We start from the raw sequence: 25,903 nt of genomic DNA on the forward strand, positions 1-25,903 counted from the left end.
ACAGTCTGGAAGGGGAATGTGTTTTGGCCACGGCTGCCCCACTTCCCAGAAGCACCGCCCCCCTCCCCCTCCTGTCATCACTCTCAGAGAGAGAGAGAGAGAGAGAGAGAGAGAGAGAATATGAACTCTACCACCTCCCACCACCCCTATGACTGTCTTCACTCTCCCTGGGCCACAGAGAGAAACACACACAGAGAGAGAGAGAGAGAGGGAGGGAGCGGAAGATGGAGGAGTGTAGTAAAATGCCCTACTTCACCTTGCCTCATACAATTAGAAGGTCTCTAGAAATAGAGCACCTAGCGAAAAGGTGCAGCTTCCTGCTGGCTGGGGGGGGGGTTAGAGAGGGCTGGGGTTCAAGCTCTGATTCCTCTCATTATAACCTCCTGGTCATCAGGGCGGGCGGGGGGGGGCTGGGGTTAGAGACCACTCTATGCAGGCTCACCTCAGGGCTCCACACGCGTGGCTGTCCTTGAGAAGAGGCCGCTAAGCGGCGAGCCCACAGCCGACTCATTTGACGTTCCTGACATTTCTTCTCCTGTCTTGTTTACAGGATGGTGGGTTTGACTCAGCTCTATCCCCTGAGCTTTGTGACTTCCTGCCTTCCCAACGCTCGACTCCAGCTAGGCAGAGAGAGAGAGAGACACAGGCATATTGAATATGTCGTGGCTCTAGTTAGGGGTGTGTGAAAAGGACTAATGTTCCGAAAACGTTTTCGCAGCGGTGCGAGCGTAGGTTGAGTGATATTCGGTGAATTAAACAGGACTTTGAGAGCGCCGTGGTAATGATGTGCTTTCACACCTTGGCTGGCCTGCTCTGGGAGGCCCCCCTCACACGGTCGGAGTGTTATTTCACTGGTTAGAACATAAATGATTGGTTCTAGTCTAGTGGGTAAAGATCAATCTCTTCACTGGTTGAATATCCTTTTCGTCTTTCTTCCTCGACAGAGTACGATAATGGGTACTGTTTGACTATTATTTCTTTCATTGCCGGAGCTCCTTTGTAGTGGGACGGCTTTGATGTGAGGTACTGTGTCTGGTCCTGTACGACTCTGTCTACCTGAGGCTGTGCCCCCCAGCTCACTGTCCAGGCCTGGCCAGTCCACCCCTGATGGTGGACTCTCACCACGGGTTTAGCTGCATTGGATTGACCTTGCCTGGTGCCCCGTGGATGGGCGGAGGTTCGGACAGGTCAATGACATCTCGCTCTGCAAAATCCAACAATGCTGAATGGTGAAAATGTGTCACGTGTCACATTGAGAAGCTACAGGCTGGGTCTGGTGCAGAACATCATCCTCCTAGCGGGCCGCTTTCACATACGAGCTTAAGCCTAAAAAAGTTTTTCAATGGAGATTTTTACATTGAAAGCCTGATTTAGTCTGGTTTTCTCTGTGTACCACATGTACAAAAGAAGAGATTTGGTGAGGCTGCATTCTCATTTTAGGCACCCAAATTGTGGAATGCACTGCCAGTTTACAATAGGGATGCAACCTCAGCACATATGTTCAAGTCAAGACTAAAAACCCATCTTTTTAATATTGCATTTAAATTACAAAATAATTAAATTAAGATTATATAATGATTAAAGCACTTTGAGCTGCAACATTTGCAGGAAAAGCGCTATACAAATAAACATATTATTATTATTAGTCTAGGCCTAATTAGTCTAGGCCTGTGAAACCAGCCCTTACAATAACAAAAGCCCTATTCGCACGGGATTGGTATTATCTGGGGACCTGGTCATTTGGTAATAATTACGAGGTCATCTGTGTTCTTAATCCCGTTGCGAATCGACCATGTCCGTAACAATGTCTTCCAGAAAGAAAAAAAAAATCCATCGCAAACTACCTACCATAACTCGCTGAACTCAGCGGTCTTGTGATGATACTTATCCAGTGCGAGTTGACATTTGGGGTGAGTTTATTTTCTCCCGGCCCTTTTTTCTTCCACGTGTTCGAGAACTAACCAATGCCTCTTGCGCTTGTTGGTCAATAAGCGGATGTTACACAGAGCCATTACATCACATCCGGGGGAATGTCAGTAAATTCAAAAAAAATAAATAGTGAACCACAGACATCGCTTATCTCGTGCAAATGCGCCCCCACGAAACACAGACATCGGGGGATCATTTCTAAATGATAACAATAATAATCTGGTCCGAATAGAGCTAAAACCTAGCCGTGACGAAGACTGACACAGTTGTGGCTAGCAACCTTGACACTCTCTCAGACCCACTCCCCCTTTCCCTTGTGTACTTATGGCCAACGCCACGCACGCGCACACACACACACACTCACACACACACACACACACACACACACACACACACACACACACACACCAACCTACACTCGTGCGATAAAGTACTTTTTTTGTGCTTTATGGCCATGGTCCCTAGTCACTGTCTTTGTTTTGTTTTTGTTTGTTTTCTGTTTGGTCTGTCTGACCATTTCCTGTAGAATTGTAAAGGAAATGGAGGGTTTTATGAAAGACACTATATAAATCCAAGTTATTATTATTATTATTATTATTATTATTATTATTATTATTATTAAGGCCCTCCCGCATATAAGATCCCTCTGACTAGCCTAGACCCCCCGCATATAAGACCTCTCTGACTAGCCTGGGTCAGTATTGCTAAGGCTAGCATTCTGTGGTCAGCACTAACCCAGCGAGCTGTTTATTCATTTTGACAGGTCAAGGCTAGGGCAGATAAAGCACACACGCACACGCACACACACTCGCACACACACTCACACACGCACACACACACTCACACAGCCACATACACTCCCTCTTAACCTTCCTCCCATGTCGCAGAGAAAGGCCAAGGCTATGTGTGTTAATGCTCACTTAAATCTGTGCGGATGAAGCTAACAGTCAGCTTGGTGTCAGCGTTTACCCTGCCACGACGCACCGCCTACACCAGGGCCTTCTCTCCCCCCCTCTCTCCCACACGGCAGAGGGGGCTGAGCCTTGAACTCTGTGTGTGTGTGTGTGTGTGTGTGTGTGTGTGTGTGTGTGCTGCAGTGTTTCATATCACTGCACCGGCAACCTTTCTGGAGAGTGTGTGTGTGTGTGTGTGTGTGTGTGTGTGTGTGGGAGGGAGACCTATAGCGAGGCCTGAAATCGGACAGAAATCCAACTGAGCGTGTCTAATGGCAGACATCCAGGTGAGGGAGGAGAGGAGAGGGAGCTAGGCCTGCAGCGATGGAGGGGGGGTTAAGAGGAGAGGGAGCTAGGCCTGCAGTGATGTGGGGGGTGAGGGGGGGGCAGTATGGCTTCCTGGGGGAATCCCCCTGCGCTCGATCGGCTTGTTACTATAAATAAATTGTGCAGTAACAAAAGACACTTCATAACATGACTTTTGCTCTCTCTGTGTCACCAAATAATTGTCACATTCGGGTTTTCACTCTCTCTCTCTCTCTCTCTCTCTCTCTCTATTATATGTTATATATCATCATAACACAGTGGTTGATTTTACCTCACACCCTCAAGCTTTCCCCAGCTTTCCCCAGCTTCCTCCTGTGTGTGTGTGTGTGTGTGTGTGTGTGTGAACTCTACTATAACAGTCAGTTTGGTTTATTGACTCGTATTGACGTTCCATTGTTTCCGCTGGTGTGTGGACACAGAGAGCTCAAGGGGACTTTCCAACCACATCACACCACCACCTTATTTCATGCCACAGTAAAAGCATAGATTAGTCTCGACAATATTGACAACATGTGTCACGCTTTTTAGTGGTAATACCAGTTATTTCCCACCTGAAGCAAAACAAACGTGTGTGTGTGTATATGTGTATATCTGTGTGTCTGTGTCTGTCTCTGTTAGGGCTTTCACACCGGCAAAGAACCGTGCCGGTTCGCAAACGCGAACCAAGTCTGGAACCGGCCGGCGCGTTCAGACCGAAGCTCAATTGGTTCGGAACCTGAAAAGTTGGTTCGCAGCGGGCACCAAAAAATAGTGGTTCTCAAGCGCGAACCAAAACGTAGAACAGTCACGTCGTCAGTGGGTGTGTCCTATTCTAGGCTGCAGAGACCAGCAAGGAGGTAGTAGACAAAATGTAATCTAATCTAAATCTAATCATTAGTGATCAAAAACAATATCAAAAGTGTCATTATTCTCTCTATCTTCCTCACATGCTCAGCAAACACACACGCACACGGACATGCGCGAACGCGAATTTCGTAAGCCATTTCTATTCCAGTAATGGAGCAGCTGATTAGTAAAAGAACGCATATAGAAAGTGTCTTTTGTTTTGTTTCACAGAAAATTGTGTTTATTTCAGATACTGTAGTAGTGGAAGATATTATCCTCTTTTCCAGTGAAGTAGCTGCCATCTAGTTGTGAATTGTTTTGTTTATCCCGCCCCTTCATCACCCAGCGTTGATGACGCGGAGGGTTCAGGTTACACTGGTATGAACGCGGGCTCGTTCGCCAGACAGCACCAAGGTTCAGAGGTTTCCGAACGCGAACCGGCACGGTTCTTTGCCGGTGTGAAAGCCCTATGTGTGTCAGGTGACTGCATTGTAAGGTCTAGAGTGGTTGTTTTGTTGCCTGTATAGATTTAGATGATAAAGGTCCAGTTTCATATTGTTCAATCTGGACTATTCCTGTAGGTGTGTTGGCGCAGGGAAGAAAGAACAGCCAAACATCCTTCTCCACAGCTGATATCAATAACACACACTCCTCCCGCCACTCAGAAACATAATCAATTTGTCTACCACTTCTCATTAACCACATTGACGTCGGCACTAACTAGATTGACGGTCTGTGAGAGCCGTGGGATAAAACCAAAGGAAACAGGATTGAGATTTGCACGAGCGTTGTTCATGTAATCAGGTTCAACATGTTGGTTGGTGCATCAACATTGACTTCTTAATAAGAGAACAGCCCAAAGAGAGATGCTTTTGCACACAGAGAAAGAGAGAGAGAGAGAGAGGATTAGATCGTTTTAGTCTAATTTAACATCAAGCATCCATCATGTCTCCCTCGCTCTAACCTCAAATCGTTTACCTCCTTAATTGAAAAAAGTATGAGTGAGTATGTTCTCTTCTCACGTTTATCGCTCACTCCCTCCCTCCCTCCCTCCCTCCTTCCCTCCCTCCCTCTCTCTCTCTCTCTCTCTCTCTCTCTCTCTCTCTCTCTCTCTATCTCTCTCTCTCTCTTTCTCTCTCTCTCTCTCTCTCTCTCTCTCCCCCCCCCTCTCTCTCTCTCCATCTCTAATTCACCAGAGCCGGTTGCCATTAGGAACATGGTAATTTGCGATTCTGAAGTCACTACGAGCAGTGTTGTGCAGTCGCTGAATCAGATTAGCCGTTATGCTGTGTGGAGTTAGCAGGGACGCGCGGTCGGAAGTGATTGATATGAGGAAGCGTCTTCTGAGGAGTCTGGAGGTCTGGGGGGGATCAATCACCATTGTTGGTGTCGCTCTCCGCCGCTACAGTGCTTCCTCCCCAGAGCAGGAAAAGCTCCCAGGAACTTTTGACAGATCCGTGTTTTTTTTTTTTTTTTCCTTTCCTGTCTACTTTTCTCCCTCCCTCCCTTCTCCTCCTCCTCCTTCTCCTTCACTCTCTGGGAGAGAGTGTTATTCAATTCGATTGTTATTCAATCCTCTTTTAGCAACTCTCCTCTCCTCCCCTCCCCTCCCCTCCTCTCCTCACCCCTCCTCTCCTCTCCCCGTTAAGAACACAACCATGTTGGAGGCCTTCGTTCCCTGTCCGCTGACTGACACAACCCTACTTCACTAACCACCAATGGGAGGCAGTGTTTCCTCCAGGATTTTTCACATTAGTGGCAGGGTGGTCAGTTTTCGCGCGTTTTGCGCGCACGAGCATAAAACGCGCACTGGCGCTCAAAACAAAGACGTAATTTCACCAAAAACTAGAGGGTGGCAAAAAAAATAATTAAGTCATTAAAAGTGATCTAATACCAAGATATCCTACAGCTGCAGCGGAACATGCGGAACGCGCATGACACACACACACACACAGAAAGATCATCAGCTCATCGAATATGAAGTACACGAGAGATAATCAGCTCATCGAATATGAAGTACACAAGAGTAGAGTACACATGGAACCAGGAACGCGCATACAGCACTGAACAACATCCGTAGAATATGAACTTGTGACTGACAGTCACACACACACACACACACACACACACAAGATCATCAGCTCATCAATACGAAGTAGGCCTACATGAGAGTACACGCACAAAACCGGCTAACGTTATTCATTAACTGTTAACACAAGTAAAATCACAGTGTGACAGTCAGATGGAGCATTCGGTAAACAACCAACAGCAAGGTAATGCATCAGCTGAGTTAAAGAAAACCAACTCTGACCTTTGATGACACCGACATGAGCCCTGTTTTCCCGTACCTCCGCCGTTCTGTTCGTGATGATTTTAGAGGCAATAGAGAATTTTTGCCCCGCGCATATTGTCCTGTAATTAGACCTTGCGACCACAGCTCCGTTGTGTCTCTTATTGTCCAAATGTTCCATGAATTTTAGCTGCATGTTTTTCCATCATGTAAATCCGTTGTCAATAAAAATTCGACTCCCCTTCTTTTCCCCTGCCAATTCTGTGTCGTTTATGACATTTACCAACGTTAATGCTATGAATAGTTCAAAGCTAGCGTTAGGTGCAAGGCTGCTCGGTTAACCCATTAGCGGGAACATTATTTGTTTCACAAAATAGGCTGATTTAGTTGACCATGAACATCAGAGACATACATTACGAATGTTCATTTAAAATACTCGTATACTGAGCACTGGTACAATAACATGGACCAGAGAACAGCAGTAAATGCAATAACCCACAGTCGTCGCTGATGATGTTGCATTTTCGATTAGGATACGGGATTAATTGAATTGTATTTGACAGATTGAATTGAATATGAGCACAAATTGAATTGTATTTGACAGATCTGAATTGTATTTGACAGATTGAATTGAATCTGAGCAAAAACTGAATTGTATTTGACAGATTGAATTGTATTCAATTCAGTTTCTCTAAATACAATTCGGTTTTTTCAAAATACAATTCGGTTTTTTCAAAATACAATTCAGTTCTCAAAATGCAATTCAGTTTTTCTCAAAATACAATTCAGTTTTAGAGGCACTCATCCGGGGACTCTGGGCTAGGTAGAATAATAGAGCACCGATTCTAACTCCCATCCGAATTCATAAGAGCAACGCATCCGGGTACTTTGCTCTCCCGTCATGTCCTTTTGGGTGATAGAAGTGTAGAGGTTTGACTGGCGGTCAATGGAAATTTCTGGTCTTTGCTACTTTAATCCGATAAAATAAGAAAACCTTAGTGCTTTTTAGATATTAGGAGCCCAAATCCGATGGCCAGTTAGGCAAACTATTATATAGTGTCGTTGCCGATCAATGATCGACGTCGTTATATAGAGAACATTTATGAATTAGGGGTTGATTCATCAGAGCAGTCATACGTCATCTCCCTGTCATCAGGGATGTGTAGTTCTTCATTTGATTTGCTGTGTAAATTCCCAGATGAGAGTGTTACATTAGTTTTCTTAAGATAGGATAATTAATAAATCTGTTCAATGGGCATTTGCCAAAGTAGCCTACTGTTAATCAGTATTTAGCCTGTATGGTGTATATGAAGATGTTTTAGCTAGCTAGCTACGATTTATCATGAAAATAATGAACAGCAAGCTAGATCCAAAACTAGGGCCGGTGGAGGAGGGCAAGTGTCACATTGGACAGACTACCAAAACAGAAAAGTAAAGTATCTTAACGATGTCAGAAATACATTACCTGGAGATTCAATAAGGTACTTTTATATGACAGGATATGGGTTAGGATTATATGACACCTGTAGCGAGATAGATAGATAGAGCCAAAAGTAAAAAGTCGCTGAGAGACGCAAGCAGGGTCTGGGCTGGTAATTGTATGACGCGCCAAACAATCCGCTGAGATGAAAAGTACGTTTAAGAGCATTTATTGAATAGACCAATCAAACTTGGCGACGTACAAAAATAATCCATAAGCGATCAAAACCAGAAAAATAACAAACAATGCGTATAGAATATGCTTATAATGTGGTCAACAAAAATACATCGCTCCCCTCTCTCTCCACTACCGCCATGCAAGATGCGCAGGTGCTTAAATTACCTTGCAATAGCCTATCACCCCCCATAACCATATGACTTCTCAATACGGTGATCAAGGCAATAAACAAACAATCAAAGTAAACTCACAATAAACCCATTAGCCTGTTATACTAAATACCCCCCTACAACACCTCAGGCCTTTGGGTCGGGTGGTTCATCCACATGGATGGAGGCAGACTGAAAGGACACACATTCATTGCCTATTTCATTGATCGGCAACGACACTATATAATTGTTTGCCTGAATGGCCATCGGATTTGAGATCCTAATATCTAAAAAGCGATAGGCCTACAGTTCTCTTATTTTATCGGATTAAAGTAGCAAAGACCACAACTTTCCATTGACTGCCAGTCAAACTTCTACGCTTCTAGCACCCAACAGGGGACGTGATCGTTCTGATGACAGGGAGATGACGTGTAACTGCTCTGGAGACAGACTGAAAGGACACACATTGCCTATTTCATTTCTTTTTTCATATAACGACGTCGATCATTGATCGGAAACCACACTATATATTAGTTTGCCTAACTGGCCATCGGATTTGGGCATCTAATATCTAAAAAGCAATACTGTTTTCTTATTTTATCGGATTAAAGTAGCAAAGACCAGAAATTCTCATTGACCGCCAGTCAAACTACACTTCTATCACCCAAAAAGGGGCGTGATCATTCTGATGACAGGGAGATGACGCGCAATTGCTCTTAGAATCGGTGCTCTATTATTCTACCTAGCCCAGAGTCCCCGGATGAGTGCCTCTAAAACTGAATTGTATTTTGAGAACTGAATTGTATTTTGAGAAAAACCGAATTGTATTTAGAGAAACTGAATTTGAAAACTGAATTAAAATAATGAAAACTGAATTGAATACAATTCAATCTGTCAAATACAATTCAGTTTTTGCTCAGATTCAATTCAATCTGTCAAATACAATTCAGATCTGTCAAATACAATTCAATTTGTGCTCATATTCAATTCAATCTGTCAAATACAATTACATTTCTGCTGGCACTAGAATAGCTCCATAGACCGGCGCCGGGTGAAGAGAGAGGGGAGAGGAGATGGATTTCCTGAAATCCAAATGTCCCGAGAAATTCGGACCAATCACAAAACTGTTTTGCAAGCGCGTCGCTTCGCGCGCCTGTTGAGAGCGATTCAGTCTCGATTGCAGTGCGAACACAAACGACAAGGTTAATTGCAACATTGTAACATATTGTAACTTACTACACCCTAAATCGTAACGAAATGTAGGTCTGAAAGCGGCCTAAATCTAGCTTCAATCTGCTTTTTTCTCCGGTCATAATAACTCCCTTTCTCGTTGCGCAGCCTGAATCAAAGTGGACTGAATCAATTAGTGGCGGAGAAAATGTATTTGTGGCGGCCCGCCACGAATCAATGCATATAGAGGAAACACTGGGAGGTCAGGAGCTGAGATGAGTGGAGAGGATGAGGAGATGAGGAGATGAGAGGATGAGGAGATAAGAGGATGAGGAGATAAGAGGATGAGGAGATGAGAGGATGAGAGGATGAGGATGAGGAGACGAGAGGATGAGGAGATGAGAGGATGAGGAGATGAGAGGATGAGAGGGTGAGGAGATGAGAGGATGGGAGGATAAGGAGATGAGGAGATGAGAGGACATCAGAAGAGAGGGAGAGGGTGATTAGCCTCGCTTGGTAATGACCGGTGCGTCTCGTACGTGTGTGTGTGTGTGTGTGTGTGTGTTAATAAGCAGGGGTCAGATGAACAGGTGTTGGCAGTGATGAGGAGACGTCACACAGGAGAGGACTGTGGTTGCTGTGACCCCATGACCCTCCCCCTCGTCCCTCCTGTTGACTCCTATTATCGTCTGATCGCAACGCGCCACTTGAGATCACGGCTGGTAGCTCTCTGACCTCGCTTAGGCCCTACTGCTGATGATGATGCGTCAATGGATGGTTTTGACAGAGCACAGTGGACGGGGTCACCTCAGTGGTGTCATAGACCCACCCGGGACCCTCTTCAGGGTCTCCACCAGCGGCTGGTGGGCTCTGACTTCACTACGCTGTGTCAGCCAGCCAGCCAGTCAGATAAGTGACTGTGTGGTACTTCATCTCAAGTGTGTGTTTCTTCATATCCTGAGCTCTTATTGATGTTTCCCTCCCCTCCCACGCCCTGTGTGTGTGTGTGTGTGTGTGTGTGTGTGTGTGTGTGTCTATGTGGGTGGGTGGGTGGGTGTGTTTGTGTCTGTGTGGGTGGGTATGTGTGTGTGTGGGGCTCCGTACCCATTGACCGACCTGTCAGTGTGTCAACCGTGTGTCACTGCTGTTCCCTGAGAGGAGAAGAGGAAACAAGGGACATGGAGGGAGGGGGGGATGATAAGAGCCATATCTCTGAGTGCCTGAGCATTGATTAGTGTGACAATCATACCGGCTCTCTATTAAATCATACTAGGCCCCTCTTCAGGCTCCGCTGTGGAGCGATCAACACCACTTACCCTGAGCTGAAAGAACCATGGCATAGGAGTGTGTGTGTGCGTGTGTGTGCGTGTGTGCGCACGGGCACGTGTTCAGTACACGTGTGTGTGCGTCAGTCACGTATGTGCGAGCCAGTGATCCACAGCATGGATTAACTGTACACAGTTAATGGAAATTACCATTCCCACCGAGGATTTGCCGAATCAGATCCATCTGCATTATGCCGTGTATCAATAATAGCCATGATAACGAAAACATGATGGATGTCCCGGATACGGCTATATGCCTTGAAGCCGTAATGTTTGCATTTGGACTTAGCACCTCCTCCCTGAGCCGCATGCTAATGCTGTCAGCCCCGACGCCGCGCGCAGTCGAGGAGAGCAGCGCGCTTCACACACTCCGCAGCGCTCGGACAAAACCTCAAACATTTACTCTCCTCGCTGCTCCTCCTCGGACCGGCAAACGTACGAGAGATACGTCGAATCGATACGCAGCGGTGACCTCTCACTTGGACGAGCACAGTCGGGGCGGGGGTGGCATTCCGATAGCAGGCGTTTGAAGACTGTTTCCACTGGTTGGGTTTGTATAGATCACCAAGCCGGGGGGGGTGGGGGGTGGACCAACACCTGCACCTCCTGCACCTTACATCACATCAGGTGAATGGTGGGTCAGTTCTCTCTTTGTTTCCCTCTCTCTCTCTCTCTCTCTTTCTTGCCCTTTCTCTTTCTCGCCCCTTTCTCTCTCTCACTCTCTCACTCTCACTGCCTGAGTAGCTGGCTGCTGGACAGATAGACAGACACACAGACACACAGACACACAGACACACGGACACACGGACGGACGGACGGACGGACAGGCTGACTGACTGACTGACTGACTGACTGGCTGGCTGGCTGGCTGGCTGGCTTCATACTGACAGTTCAGCCTCAGAGCAGCCAGCAGGTGATGCTGAAGATCTCTCACTCTGCCTCACTCAAACACACACACACACACACACACACACACACACACACACACACACAGACACACACACACACACCACACATACACTGAAACACTTGTGTACCCTCTCTTTCACACACACACACACACACACACACACACACTCTCTCTCTCTAATTCCCTTCAGATCACACACACACACACATCATATAGCAAATGTTTCTGTGCTCACAGAAAACAAAGGTATGTTGTATTGTTTGGCCGTTCGTTTTTAGTAGAATAGTTGTTTGCCATGTCTACAATATGTGAAAAGGAGCAGAGGGGGAGGGTGAGGGGCATGAAGGCAGTCGCTGTGACTGTGCACAAAAGCAGTTTTTCAAGTTGTTCACACCCACCAAACTACCCTTCATCACCAAAAATAGGATTATAGATTTCTAACAAGGCCTATAGCTGCTAATGGCCCTAGAGGAGAGAGAGAAACGAGGATGGGGGGGGGGGGGGCACTCGCTCCCCTCTCCTCTCCCCTCTCCTCTCCTCTCCTCTCCTCTCACCTCACAGCTTTGCATTTTCCAGAAATTACTTAAGTGGCCGTAACACCCTGACAGCAGAACAGAGGAGACGTCTTCGCTAATGAGAGTTCATTCTACCTCTCTCTCCGCACCATGTCCTCTCTCTCTCTCTCTCTCTCTCTCTCTCTCTCTCTCTCTCTCTCTCTCTCTCTCTTTCTCTTTCTCTTTCTCGTTATCTCTTTCCTTTTTTGTGTGTCCTCTTTCTCTATCTGCCTCTCCTTCTCTCTGATAATGATGTCTGACTGTGTATCTCGCTGTGACTCCCTTCCTGTCTCTCTCTCTCTCTCTCTCTCTCTCTCTCTCTCTCTCTCTCTCTCTCTCTCTCTCTCTCTCTCTCTCTCTCTCACACACACACACACACACACACACACTCATTCTTTCTTCCTCTCCACAGCAAGCACAGAAGGAGAACGTGAGGAGGAGAGAGGCGGAGGAGAAACAGAGGCGAGCGACGGCGGCCAAGGAGAAGGCGGAGCGCGAGAAGCAGGAGAGACAGCAACAGAAGAAGAAGAGGCTGCTGGAGGTCAACGCAGGCGGTAAGGACGAGCCCGCCCCCCTCCGCCACGCCGTCCACCAGTTTCACAGACACGGTCAAACTCAATCCAACACAGGGCAGCACTTGTCTGAACCCCCTCGAAAAACAAGGTCACTCACCACAGTGCGGTATGGAGGAAAGTCTCTTGAGCCCCTTTCACACATACGAGCCTTTCCAGTAGGTTCCATGCAATTTCCAGGGTCGACGTAAGTGTGAATGGGACTGACCAGGGAAATCCGATCAGGCAATTACCCTGGTCGAGACCATGTATAATTCCATGCTATTTACCTGGTTGCGTTAAGTCTGAATGGACCCTGATTATTGCCTGGTCAGTCTCCTTTCACAGCCGAATATCGCTACTGCTAAATATAATCCCACAACTGGACACTACTTAATTTCCAATCGTAGTGGAGGTATGATATATGGCAGATATATATATATATACGTACAGGTGGAAAGACATTTTTTAAAGCCATTTTTAACGAACTCCCAGCAAAATACGAACTAAACTATTTAAATGCTGCTACGTGCCCGTCCCGCTTCAGCTCTGCATCTAGTTGAATGCATGCAATGATTCAAGTAGATCATGCAATGATTCAAGTAGATCATGCAATGATTCAAGTAGATCGCGCAACCAGGGAATTGCCGACATGTGTGAAAGGGAGCAACACGGGAATCTACCGGCATTTGGCTCACGTGCACCTCTCCCGTCTACATTTACATTTGTTACATCGTTGGCCTTTCAGAAGTCGCTCCTATCCAAAGCTACTTACAACGCAGACATCTGTCTGAGTGAGTGAATCATCTACCCATCAGTCATAGCAGGAGAAAGTAATCTGTGCTCAGGGGCCGAGGGGCCGTGCGTCTCCCTCCACCCCCGCAGCACGGCCACTCCGTCCCCCTCTGTCTGCAGCTCAGGGAGCCGTCCTTTGCCAGTGCCCACAGGCCTGTCCTGCCAGGGTACGCTGGGCGCTGCCAGCTCTGCTCCTGCACAAACACAACCTTCGCTGTGGGCAAGCGCACCGCCGCACCGTGCCAAGCGTGTTGCCAGACGTGTAAAACCCCTAGTGGACCAGAGCAGAGCCGCCCTGCACCATCCAGGCCACAGCAGCACCCTGCTCTCTCTCTGACACCCAGCCAGACACATCTAACAGGCTGGATACCACGCCACGACGCCTCTTGTCAAGGCGGTTTATTATACACACACACACACACACACACACACACACACACACACACACACATACATTACGTCAATGCTCTGGCAGACCTAGTGTCCACTGTGTTTGTGTTTGGAGGCTCTGGTGTCCCCGGGGATCCCCTCCTTCTGAACCTGACGTCCACAACACATGGACACATCCAGGGTCAGGGTCAATGCGCAGGGAGGTGTGTGTGTGTGTGTGTGTGTGTGTGTGTGTGTGTGTGTGTGTGTGCGCGTGTGTGTGTGTGTGTATGTATGTGTGTGTGTGTGTGTGTGTGTGTGTGTGTGTGTGTGTGTGTCATGTGGCTTTGCCATGCCACAGTTATCTCTCACCTCCAGAGCCACAGATGGGTGGGCACAGGGCAGAGCCAAACCATGTCATTGATTGTTCCCAATTTCATGTTGCTCAGACACACACACACACGACTCAAAGGTGTAATTTCCCTGGTGTGTGTGTGTGTGTCTGTGTGTATACTGGATGTGGTTTATGTTTAGTTTCTGTTTCTTAGAGTTTTAAACTTTTCTATCAAATAGAGGACAACCTTGAGGTCAACGTTGTCATAAAGGCTTAGAGAAATTTGCAGGATGGAGCTTGAAAGATATTTAGACCTGCTTAAATTAAGATGAAGCAAAACTAAAACAATGACTTCCCTGGATGAATGTGATGTCCCTGGCTGTCACTGTGTCTAACATTGATTGATTGATTGAGATTGTTTATTTGAGGTAAGCCCCTTGAGAAGAATCTTCTCATTTTCGAGGGGGTCCTCACATGACGATACAAACATAATCGTAACACATAACAAATAACAATACAAAGCACCTACACACACACTCACACACACAGCCCGTCATCACTCCACAACCCACCACTACAACCCAACCGCAATATATACAAGCAACAGTCAGATACATACATAATATAATTATCCGAAGACATCAGCAAGTAATCGAAATTGGCAACAACAGAAAGCACATTTAAGGAAAATACAGATACGAACAACCTGAAAACTAGCCGGTCCAAACCCCCCACATAATTAATAGCATAAGCAGGGCTTTTTTAAATAGGAAAGTGCGCGCACACATGCACCCACACACATACACACAGATGCCCCCCCCCCCCCCCCCCACACACACACACACACACACACACAAACTCAGATAAAAGCCAACTGATTGTTAGGCGAATTGTGAGCACTTAGGCTGGAGTCACTTAAACCTCATTCACACAAGAGCTTTCACATTAAATTCCATGGAATTTACCTGGTAAGGGGTAGGGATGTGCATAACTACATGTTTTCATATTTGAGTATTCGGTGGGTGCTATGAACGAATAATCGTTTTTTTGACGTGTACCGACATTCACAAAGCCAGCCATGGATCATCGGCAAGAAATCGCTTAATATCCTAAATGCAAAAAACCCACCTTTAACAGTGAAAAATCTCATTTATTCTGGTATTAATCTTCATTAATTTCTCCTTCTGAATCCTTAAATTAGGCTAATATAACAATAATGCAGAACAGAAAAAAGACATGCCCCTAATACACTGCGCTCACATGTTTACCAGTGGTCTGACCTGCAAGTGAATGTGTCCAGGCTGTCTTCCATACATGTTTTAGCCAACACAGTACAGCGGCAATGTGCTCAAAACACACTGAAACTCAACCTCAGACTCTTGGAAAACAGGGACCAATGAAATGTTTTTACTCACATCAAAACCTGAGGAACACTGCCGCCAGCGTTAGATCCCATCCCTATTTCACCTTACTGCAACTTTAGCCTACGCCTGTTAATAGCCATGTATGAAACCAATCTTCAGCTTCAACTGAAACTCTCACCCTCTTCTCCCTGCGCCTCCAGCTGAAGACGAGCTGAACGCACTTTCAGCATCAGGGGATCTACCATAGAGCCAGGAGACGTAAACATGGGATCTACCATAGAGCCAGGAGACGTAAACATGGGATCTACCATAGAGCCAGGAGACGTAAACACTGGCATTTTTACAAAGAGACCAACAAAACAATAACACGCATATTCCTACACTAGCAACATAGCCCTCACAAGGTTAGGTTAGGCTAGGCTAGAAACACGTAGCCTGGTAGCTGAACTGAAAACGAACTAACGCGCAGTTGAATGACGTCAGACTCGTCCCGTTCCACAGTCAATATATAATAAGTAATAATAATGACTAAACTATATTAATATTATGCTGTGTGTATTGTGTGTATAGTTTTTCTGTACATGATAAATGCAAAAATCCAGAGTTGGAATGTCATGTCATTTACAAGTGTGTGTGTGAAGGGCTTTTGACACATACACACACATACCAAGTCCATGTACTGTGGTAGAATGACCGCAGTGCACTGATTTCTAACTGGAGTCAGGCTAATGAGTGAGTCAGGGTGTCCTGCAGCCCTGCAGCTGTGTGTGTGCTGGGCCGGGAGGCTGTGGGCCTTGTAAAGGCCCGGGTCAGGGAGGGCAGGGAGGCTGAGATGATGTTGTCTCCCAGCAGGCCGTGTTCTGGCCCGGTGTAGCTCCTGTGGCCAGAGCAGCGCCCACGCTGGGCTAGAGATGGAAACGAGGGGGTTGAGGTAGGAGAGAGGGAGTGGGAACACACACACACACACAGAGGCCAAAGCACGTACGCAAACATGCGCACACACAGCCAAAGCATGCATGCGTACACACACACACACACACACACACACAGGCCGATACACGCACAAATACACACACACACTCTGGCAGGGCTGAAGGAGCAGAGCCCACGCTGGGGAGAAGGATGAAGACGAGGGGGTGGGCCAGGACAGGAGGAGAGGACGGGCACACACTTACACCCACACACACACACACACACCCACACATACACACAAACAGGCCAAAGCACACACACACACACACACAGGCCAAAACACACACACACACACACACACACACACACACACAAACACATGCAGGCAGGCACACACACACACACACACACACATACACAGGCCAAAGCATACACACACATGCAGACGCACACACACACACACACACACACACACACACTCACACAAACACATGCAGGCACACACATAAACACACACACACACACACACGCACGCACGCACACTCGCACACACACACACACACACACACACACACACACACACACACACACACACACACACACACACACACACACACACACAGAGAGAAACACACACAGGGACACTGGCAGGGCTGAAGGCTGCAGCTCCACACCCAGTTATCAAGTAAAGAGCCTCTCTGTGTTTGTCAGACAGGATGGAGGTTTCCTCTCTAATCGTCTGATTATCCAGCAATTCCCTAAAAAGCCCCGTTGGTTCATAGCAGAGCAGCAGCCACACACATACACACACACACACACACACACACACACACAACCCTGCACGCCACCCTGACGCCCTGCCTTCCCGCCCCCTGCTCCTCTCAGTGTAAACACAGCGAAGGCTTAGCCCACTTCAGCCCAGGACAGACGCTTCTGCCAGTGAGACGTCCTCCTGTTACAACCATAGCTACATGCCTCCTGGTGTCCTCCACGCCCTGGAGCGTCTACACACACACCTGGAGCACCTACACACACACCTGGAGCGCCTACACACACACACACACCTGCAGTACACTGGCTACCTCTATACAGGCCCTGCAACACACCACTACCGGTACTCACAATGCAGACACCTGACAATGAGCGTGCATGTCCAACACACACACACATACACACACACACACACACACACACACACAGACACATCGACACACACACCCCCCTCGAGGAGTAATGAGGAAAGTGTTTTCATCTGCTCGACGTCGGGGTTATGCGCTCCATTCCTCGCTCGCTCGGAGGGAGAGAAATAGCCTGCTGCATTTGCATAGAGCTGTATGGAGATTGAAATTCAGATTGAATAGGTGTTTTTTTCCCTCCCCTCTCTCTTGCCGCGCCTGGCTTGCGTTGCGTACATGACAAATCTGTTGCATTAACTCCCGGGGTAGAGCGCGAGCGGGGATGTTTGTGGAGCGACAAATTACACATCAGAGCTTTATTCAACATTCCCTACATGGCTACACAGGACAAACTATGAAGACGTGACATAGAGGAGCAGGAGAGACAGACACACTCCAGTAGAGAGAGAGAGAGAGAGAGAGAGGGAGGAAGAGAGAGAGAGAAACACAGAGAGAGAGAGGGAGAGACGGAGAGAGAGACGCCCTCCCGCGTAACCACCGTGTTACTCAGACAGATGGAAAACACCACTCTTAACTCTTGTCTGAGTTGCGAACGGCTCGTGATTGGCTTCTTCCTTCAGAGGCAGGCAGACACCTAACGACTACCTGTCTGCTCCCTGGAGTGTGTCCGTCTGTCTGTCCGTCTGTTTGTGCTGCTTGTGTTTTGATTGTTTGGGTTTTCAAAGAGACATCCTCTGGTTTTGTTTTCGGCACACCCTGCTCCTCACCTGTTCTTTCCCTCTAAGTGGAGGAGATGGAGTGCAGACACTTTGTGGTGGATCGTCTCACACCCTGCTTTCAGCAGGGAGGGAGGGAGAGAGAGGAGAGAGAAAAAATGGGAGAGAGAGAGAGAGGGAGATGAGAGAGACGGAGAGAGAGAGAGAGAGAGAGAGAGAGAGAGGGCGATGGGAGAGAGAGAGAGAGAGAGAGAGAGAGAGAGAGAGAGTCAACTGATAGAGCTTTAACAAGGCAACTGACTGGAGACCAGAAACAGAGGTTCTACCTAATATGAACTGATGTCAGACACACACTGCTCCAGGATCAGACACACACAGGTGTATTCTTGTGTGTATTTAGGCATAGAAAGAGATGAAGTGAACCGCTCAGTACACACCTCTCCTGGAGAGCTCCAGTCGTAGGTGCTTGAGAGAAATAGCGTGAGGCAGAAATGGGGCGGCAGAAATGGGGCGGACATCAAAGCATCGTTCAGCGGCTCTACCTTCAAAGCCAGATTACCTCCCCCCCACACCCTCTCCACGTTGTCTGAAGTCCTGCATTCCCCCCCACCCACCATTTCATATCTATTTCACAGCAATTAGTTGTAATCATATTCCTGATTTTGCCATGTTTACCCCCCGACTACCTGCAGTGACGGCTGACATGTCTGTGATCTCAGGCGGCGTGTGTGTTTGTATATATATAAATATATATTTATCGGATGATTTTTTTTTTTCTCAAAGCACCTCTTTTCAAAGTCATAAAGCTGTTTTCTGTCTCTCCGGTGCGTGGTGCTCTGAGTGATGTGTAAAATTGGACGGTTTGCACTCACAAATAATCCTGAGCTCAGAGATCTCGGTTTGTGTTTTATCTCCCTTTCTCTCTCTCTCTCTCTCTCTCTCTCTCTCTCTCTCTCTCTCTCTCTCTCTCTCTCTCTCCTCTCTCTCTCTCTCTCTCCCTCTCTCTCTCTCTCTCTCTCTCTCTCTCTCCCTCTCCCTCTCCTGAGGGCTTGGGGGTGTTTTTAGTCAGCGTTCTCAGACGACAGAAGTCAAAAAGAGAACACACACACACAAGCACCCAGGTTAATTGCAGGTTACTGTTGTCGTGTACATGCTGTCAACTAAGAACACATCATCTTGTCTGCTTCTTTAAATCAAACTGGCATATTTTTGACCATCAATAAGAAGGCGTGTTTTCCTCTGCTGAGTCGGGGCTTCTGGATTGGGTAGTGCGTGTGTGTGTGCGCGTGTACGTGCGTGGAGATATAGCTGCCGTGTGGGAGGCTGCTTGTGATAGATTGTCGTGGTCTCGGTGGTTTTCCTATGAAATGTTTGTGTTCTTCCTGTTCTCCCTAATGATGAAGAACTGCTGCTGTAGGAAAGTAAGGGGGAAGAAAACTACAGCCCTCCTTAGATGAACACTCTGGGTGTGTGTGTCTGGCATCAGGCCTCACACAGTTGTAGAAGTAGGCCAATTGGTTGGTGGAAGGAGGGAGGGAGGCCTGGTAGATAGAAGACCCTGCATGGGTTAAACTCTGCTGTGGTAGTGTGTTCTCTGGAGAGTCGGGGGGGGGGGCAGGCAATCCCTAGGGGAGCTCACAAGGCCTCGTGAATGGTAAAGCAGACACACACACACACACACACACACACAGGCAGATCCAGGAATACCAGCCGCTGCACATGCTCCTCATTCAAATGAGAGACACGGGAACGTGCTGCATTTGAATGACAGTACAGCAAAGCAACACGAGGACTGTGTACACAGAGATTTGGTGTGTATTTTCTGAAGACATTAGTGTAGCTATAGTGTGGCCTGGTGTGTCTAATCTAATCCTCAAACATGCGTCTGAAAGTAAGTGGCACTCAAACCCCATCCTTCCCTCTCGACACCCTGACAAAACAACACTTCTCAGTCTCGCCCTCTCAGTGTATGCCAGTCACATCTCCCTGCATATCCGGTCTATAGAAATATGAATCCACTCTCCCGAAGCCAGCGGGAACGCACGAACAACTTGGCCGAGGGGATCACAAAAGTGACCTTAGAATAGAGTTGCTATGCAGCCCTCATCCCAGACTGACAGTTGACATTTATCCATGCTGATGGGACACACAATGGACCGCAGGAGTGTTTCCTGTATCTGTTTGGAAGACAGGGGGGGAGGCGTGAGGAGGAATGAAGGAGGAAGAGAAGAAAACAGGGGCGGGGGGGGGGGGGGGGGTGGGTGAAGGTCACTGAACATGAACATGATTACAGTGGTCGTGATGATGTCCTTATTACCTCTCTCTCTCGCTCTCTCTCTCTCATCCGTCCTCCTCCTGTTCTTTGACCTCTGAGGGGGCGATCAGGACTGAGAGATATACCGGGGGCGCTGCCATTCCAGATATGTCACAGACACTTACGTTGACTTGTATAATCTCCTGTCTGAGGCAATAAATCAAAAAATTACGGCCATCCTTCTGCCAGACCTGAGCAAAATACAGATGGGTTTGAGAAACCTGAGAGGTGTGTCTGAGTTGATGGATTGGATTTTTGCTTGCTGGCGTTTTGCGCTTTTTTCAAATGCCTCAAATAGTACCCTGACAACAATGTTCCAAAATGCGTCTTTCCCAGATCGACACTGAATGCATGTAAATAGTGAACAGCAGGCAACAATGTTCCAAAATGCGTCTTTCCCAGATTGACACTGAATGCATGTAAATAGTGAACAGCAGGCTACATTGTTAGCATCCAAGGAGAGGTCTCTCTCTCTCTCTCTCTCACACACACACACACACACACACACACACACACACAAGTCGGCACTAAGCTGAATCCATGTAAAGTAGAAAGTGGAGCTACATTGTTAGCGTCCTCTCTCTCAGTTTTCACCCTGACAACATCAAGGCAAACGCAAAAGCAGCATTGCTGCTAGTGCTGACTCCATGTGGATAGCCCACCGAGGGACATGGTGACATGGATAGCAGTCTGTATGTAGGTTCAGTCCCCTTAAATATCGGCTATTTTTGTCTCTGTGTTTCCATGCAATAACCACTGACCGTTGGTGGAGCGGTGGTTTTGTCTCTGAGAGGTCTATTTACCCCTGGTCTCTGGACTCCCTTGGCTGTGCTGTTGTTGCTGCTGCTGTTGTTGCTGCTGCTGCTGTTGTGATCACTTGAGAGGGACGAGAAGGGGAAAAACACCCTCTAGTTTAATCAGAGCAAATGTCCTCCTGTCCCACAGTAAATCAATCCTGGGCCTCGCCAGTCACATTACTGACTATTGGCTTCAGCCTTCCTCTGTCACATCACTTACTATTGGCTTCAAAAGTCTACACTTTATTAAACCGCTCCCTATCTCTCTCTCTCTCTCTCTCTCTCTCTCTCTCTCTCTCTCTCTCTCTCTCTCTCTCTCTCTCTCTCTCTCTCTCTCTCTCTCTTGTCTCACTTTCACTCTCTCTCTCTCCATTTCTGAGGCTGAGGCAGCCTCACCATCTCCAACACACACACACACACACACACACATACACACACACACATAAACACACACAAACACACACAAACACACACAGGGCTCTGATGCCTGCCTGGGCAATCACTCTCTCCCACTGAACTGGAAGGCTCTGGGGAGAGAGAGCAGGAGAGAGGGGGCCATGGTGTAATAAAAGAGATGAGGAGGGATGGCTGAGGAGATGATTACCGGAGCGTCACAGCAGGCGATCTGTCCTGAGAGAGGAGAGAAGGGCCTAGCTGGCCTTGCACCTCGCCCCTACCCCTGCCTTGAACTGTCATCTGTCACCTCACCTTAGTCCACTACAGCCCCGAGCCCCACCCTGCCCCTCACACACACACACACACACACACACACACACACACACACACAGAGTTCATCTACCTTCCACTGATTACAGGTCAACTTCCACTCTCTGTCTGTGTCTGTGTCTACTAGTACTGCTCCTACCTGTGTCTGTCTGTCTGCCTGCCTCCCTGTCTGCCTGCCTCCCTGCCTGCCTGCCTGTATGTATGTATGTATGTATGTCTGTCTGTCCATGCCACGCCGCATCGATGCAGTAATTCGTGCAAAAGGAGCCCAGAACCCAGTATTGAGTGCATAAATTAACACACTTTTCAGAAGGTCGACATTTCTGTATTATAAATCCCTTTTTTGATAGGTCTTATGTAAAATTCAAATAGTTTGAGATACTGGATTTTTGATTTTCATGAGCTGTAGGCCGTAATCATCAACATTGAAACAAAAAAATGCTTGAAATATTTCACATTATGTGTAATGAATCTAGAATATATGAATGATTACTTTTTGAATTAAATTACGGAAAATAATAACTTTTCCACGATATTCAAATTTTTTTGAGATGCAGCTGTGTAGCGCCTTATTCCAAAGTGCTTTACAAGGGCCTCTCATTCACCCATTCACACACACACACACACACATACACGGACTGTCCCTCTGTCCGTCTGTCTGTCTGTCCGTCCGTCCGTTTGTCTGTCTGTCTGTCTTGGCCTGAACAAACCCTCCTACAACAAAACAGAACACAGCCTCTTCTGGTGTTAGAAAGAAATGCGTGTGATCAGCAGCTCCTCAAACACGTCCTAGTGTAAAGAGAAGCTCCGTCAGCCCTGCAGGCCTCCGTGGGTCAGCCACTGGTGAAGTGATGATGAAGAGAGCCTGAGATGCAGGGGGTCCTTGTGTCTCTCAGGTCATGTTCTCACATGAAAGTCCGAATCGAGACCCGAAGCAAGTGGATGAGTTCGCAACATTGTTGCATTAATTATTTATCTGATTTGTGTTCTCACAGCCCTTCATGTAAACGAAGTAACATACACATTCAAAGCAACAGACGTGGTAGTTGATTGGTCCGAAAAATTGAGAATTGCCCGTTGTCCCTCTCTTATCCAGATCAACACGCCTGCGCTGTTGTTTTCCTATGGACTGCCTCGAGCAGCGTTCTCACCAAAAGCGAAGCGAAGCAAAGTGATGGATGCGTCGTTTGTAACCAGAGCGAAACCACCCTTTTCAAGCGGATCATCCGACGGGTATTTGCTCCAGGAGTTACTTCGAATGAGCGTTCTCACCGCTCCAAACAACGCAGAGCAAAGTGAACTTTATCCTAAACTCCGTTTCAAGTGAAGCAAATGTTCTAGTGAGAACACCCCCTTAGTGTCCTCGGTGCTGGTGTGCAGGGTCTTTGGCCCTGTGCACTACCCTGAAACTGAACAGCAACATGGCTCTGGATCAGAGGTCTCTCCTACCTCCTCTGTAGCCGTCCTGTCCTACAAAAAAGCAAAGCTTTAAGTCCTTTCTCTGTCTGTCTGTCTCTCTGTCTGTCTCTCTCTCTGTCTGTCTGTCTCTCTGTCTCTCTCTTTCTCTCTCTGTCTGTCTGTCTCTCTGTCTCTCTCTCTGTCTGTCTGTCTGTCTGTCTCTCTGTCTCTCTCTCTGTCTGTGTCTGCCTGTCTGTCTCTCTCTGTCTGTCTCTCTGTCTGTCTGTCTGTCTGTCTCTCTGTCTGTCTGTCTGTCTCTCTGTCTGTCTCTCTGTCTCTGTCTGTCTGTCTGTCTCTCTCTCTGTCTGTCTCTTTCTCTCTGTCTGTCTCTCTATGTTTGTCTCTCTGTCTGTCTGCCTCTCTCTGTCTGCCTCTCTCTATCTGTCTGTCTCTCTCTGTCTGCCTCTCTCTATCTGTCTGTCTCTCTCTGTCTGTCTGTGTCTGTCTGTCTCTCTCTCTGTCTGTCAGTTTGTGTGTGTGCTCTGGAGAGGGGGTGGGGTGGGGGTGGCAGGCAATGGCCTCGGGTTAATAGCTTGAACTTTCATTCTGGGATTTATAGGCTGGCTGGCTGACCGACCTGCCACACACACACACACTCACACACACAGACTCACACACACACACACACACACACACACACACACACACACACACACACACACACACTGTACTTACAGACAAGTACACAAATACAACATTTTTCTTTCTCTCTCTCTCTCTCTCTTACACACACACATACTCACCTATACACACACACCCATACCCGCACCCTCACCCACACACACGCCGGACCCTGGCTGTGGGTGTCTGTGGGGAAGCAGGCAGATGATATACGAGCCAGTTAAGGGCTTGTCTGCTTTTCAAATCGCTGGGTTTTAACTTGTGATGTACTACCTGTGTTGCGTGTCCATAATCTTTGGCATTGCTATGGCAACCCTCAAGGCTCATACAAATTCCTCTCATCTCATTTTTCTTTTTCTCTCTTCCTCTCTCCCTCTCCCTCTCCCTCTCCCTCTCTCCCTCTCCCTCTCCCAGAGAGCGATGAGACTGGAGTGATGGATAGTCTGCTGGAGGCGCTGCAGTCCGGAGCAGCATTCAGAGACCGACGGAAGAGAGCGCCCAGGCCCAGAGGTGAGACCATCCACACACACACACACACACACACGCACACACACACACACACACACACACACACATGCACACACACACACACACGCACATGCACACACACACACACACACACACACACACACCTACACTCATACCCCCTTACCTAACACAACACACACACACACGTACACCCATACCCCCTTACCTAACACAACACAACACACACACACACCATAGACCCATACCCCGTATCTTCCTAATACACACACTCTTAGCCTCAAACCTTCTAGCGTATGTTGCGCACACACACACACACACACACCTACACCCATACCCCCTTACCTAACACAACACACACACACACACACACCATAGACCCATACCCCGTATCTTCCTAATACACACACTCTTAGCCTCAAACCTTCTAGTGTATGTTGCGCACACACACACACACACACACACGCATGCACACACCATACTGTACCACACACTTAGCCTGTCCATGCAACTCACACACCCATCACCTAGGCCCATAACCCTCCAACCCCACCCCCCCCCCGGTCTGTCCTAAGTGCCTGGGTGGTTGTGTGTGTACAGATGACCAGCAGCAGAGCTTCAGCCCCAGCGCCTACTGCCAGGTCCTCAGGCCTCGTAACCATGGTAACACCAAACACAACCTCTCCGTCGCCCCGCGCGCACATTCCAGCTGCCCTCCCGCCTCGCTCCTATTGGTCAAACGAGACCTTCTGTAAACGTTCGGCTTCTGTCGTTTTTTTCTTTCAGCTGCGATCTGCTGGCATGCTGCTATGTCCCCCCAACCCTCCCCCCCTCCCCCACCCTCTCTCTGCATGGTGCACATGATAATGCACATCCCTCTTCCTGTAAATCCTCCTACTTCCTGTGTCTCTCTTACGGACGACCTGGACGTCCTCCGAGGCCCGTTCTGAGTCGTCCTCTCCGCAGGCGCTTGACTGTACCCCCCCACCACCCCCCCACCCCCCTCGCATCTGCTCAGCTCACTTTGCAATAATTCCCATGAGCACCCTCCCCCATAGGCGTTCCTTTTCCCCCTCACCTTGATGGTGACGCCTCCACCCCTACACCTGTTTCTATCTGATGTTGTGGGACTGCTCAGCCTGGAGGGGAGGTGGTGGGGGGGGGGGGGCGGCGAGTCTTTCCCCAGGCGCCAACAAACCCAACCCCTCTGGATGAAAGTCACCCGTGTGCGTCCC

At 47.9% G+C, this 25,903-nt stretch overlaps 1 protein-coding gene across 1 annotated transcript in view; it reads left to right on the forward strand.

The window, feature by feature from the left end:
• The window catches only part of LOC308153227 (protein diaphanous homolog 3-like), a gene marked incomplete at both ends in the record, with an annotated part of 304,860 nt that overhangs the window by 224,536 nt on the left and 54,421 nt on the right, over positions 1 to 25,903 (forward strand). Inside the window, 3 exons of the mRNA XM_080526311.1 lie at positions 12,502 to 12,643; positions 24,597 to 24,692; positions 25,269 to 25,331. Of these exons, the coding sequence (XP_080382437.1) occupies positions 12,502 to 12,643; positions 24,597 to 24,692; positions 25,269 to 25,331 (301 nt within the window). The remainder of the gene's footprint in view (positions 1 to 12,501; positions 12,644 to 24,596; positions 24,693 to 25,268; positions 25,332 to 25,903) is intronic.

This window comes from Nansenia antarctica, assembly GCF_963989245.1.
Source record: "Nansenia antarctica genome assembly, chromosome: 1".
In the NCBI taxonomy this organism is placed as follows: domain Eukaryota; kingdom Metazoa; phylum Chordata; class Actinopteri; order Argentiniformes; family Microstomatidae; genus Nansenia; species Nansenia antarctica.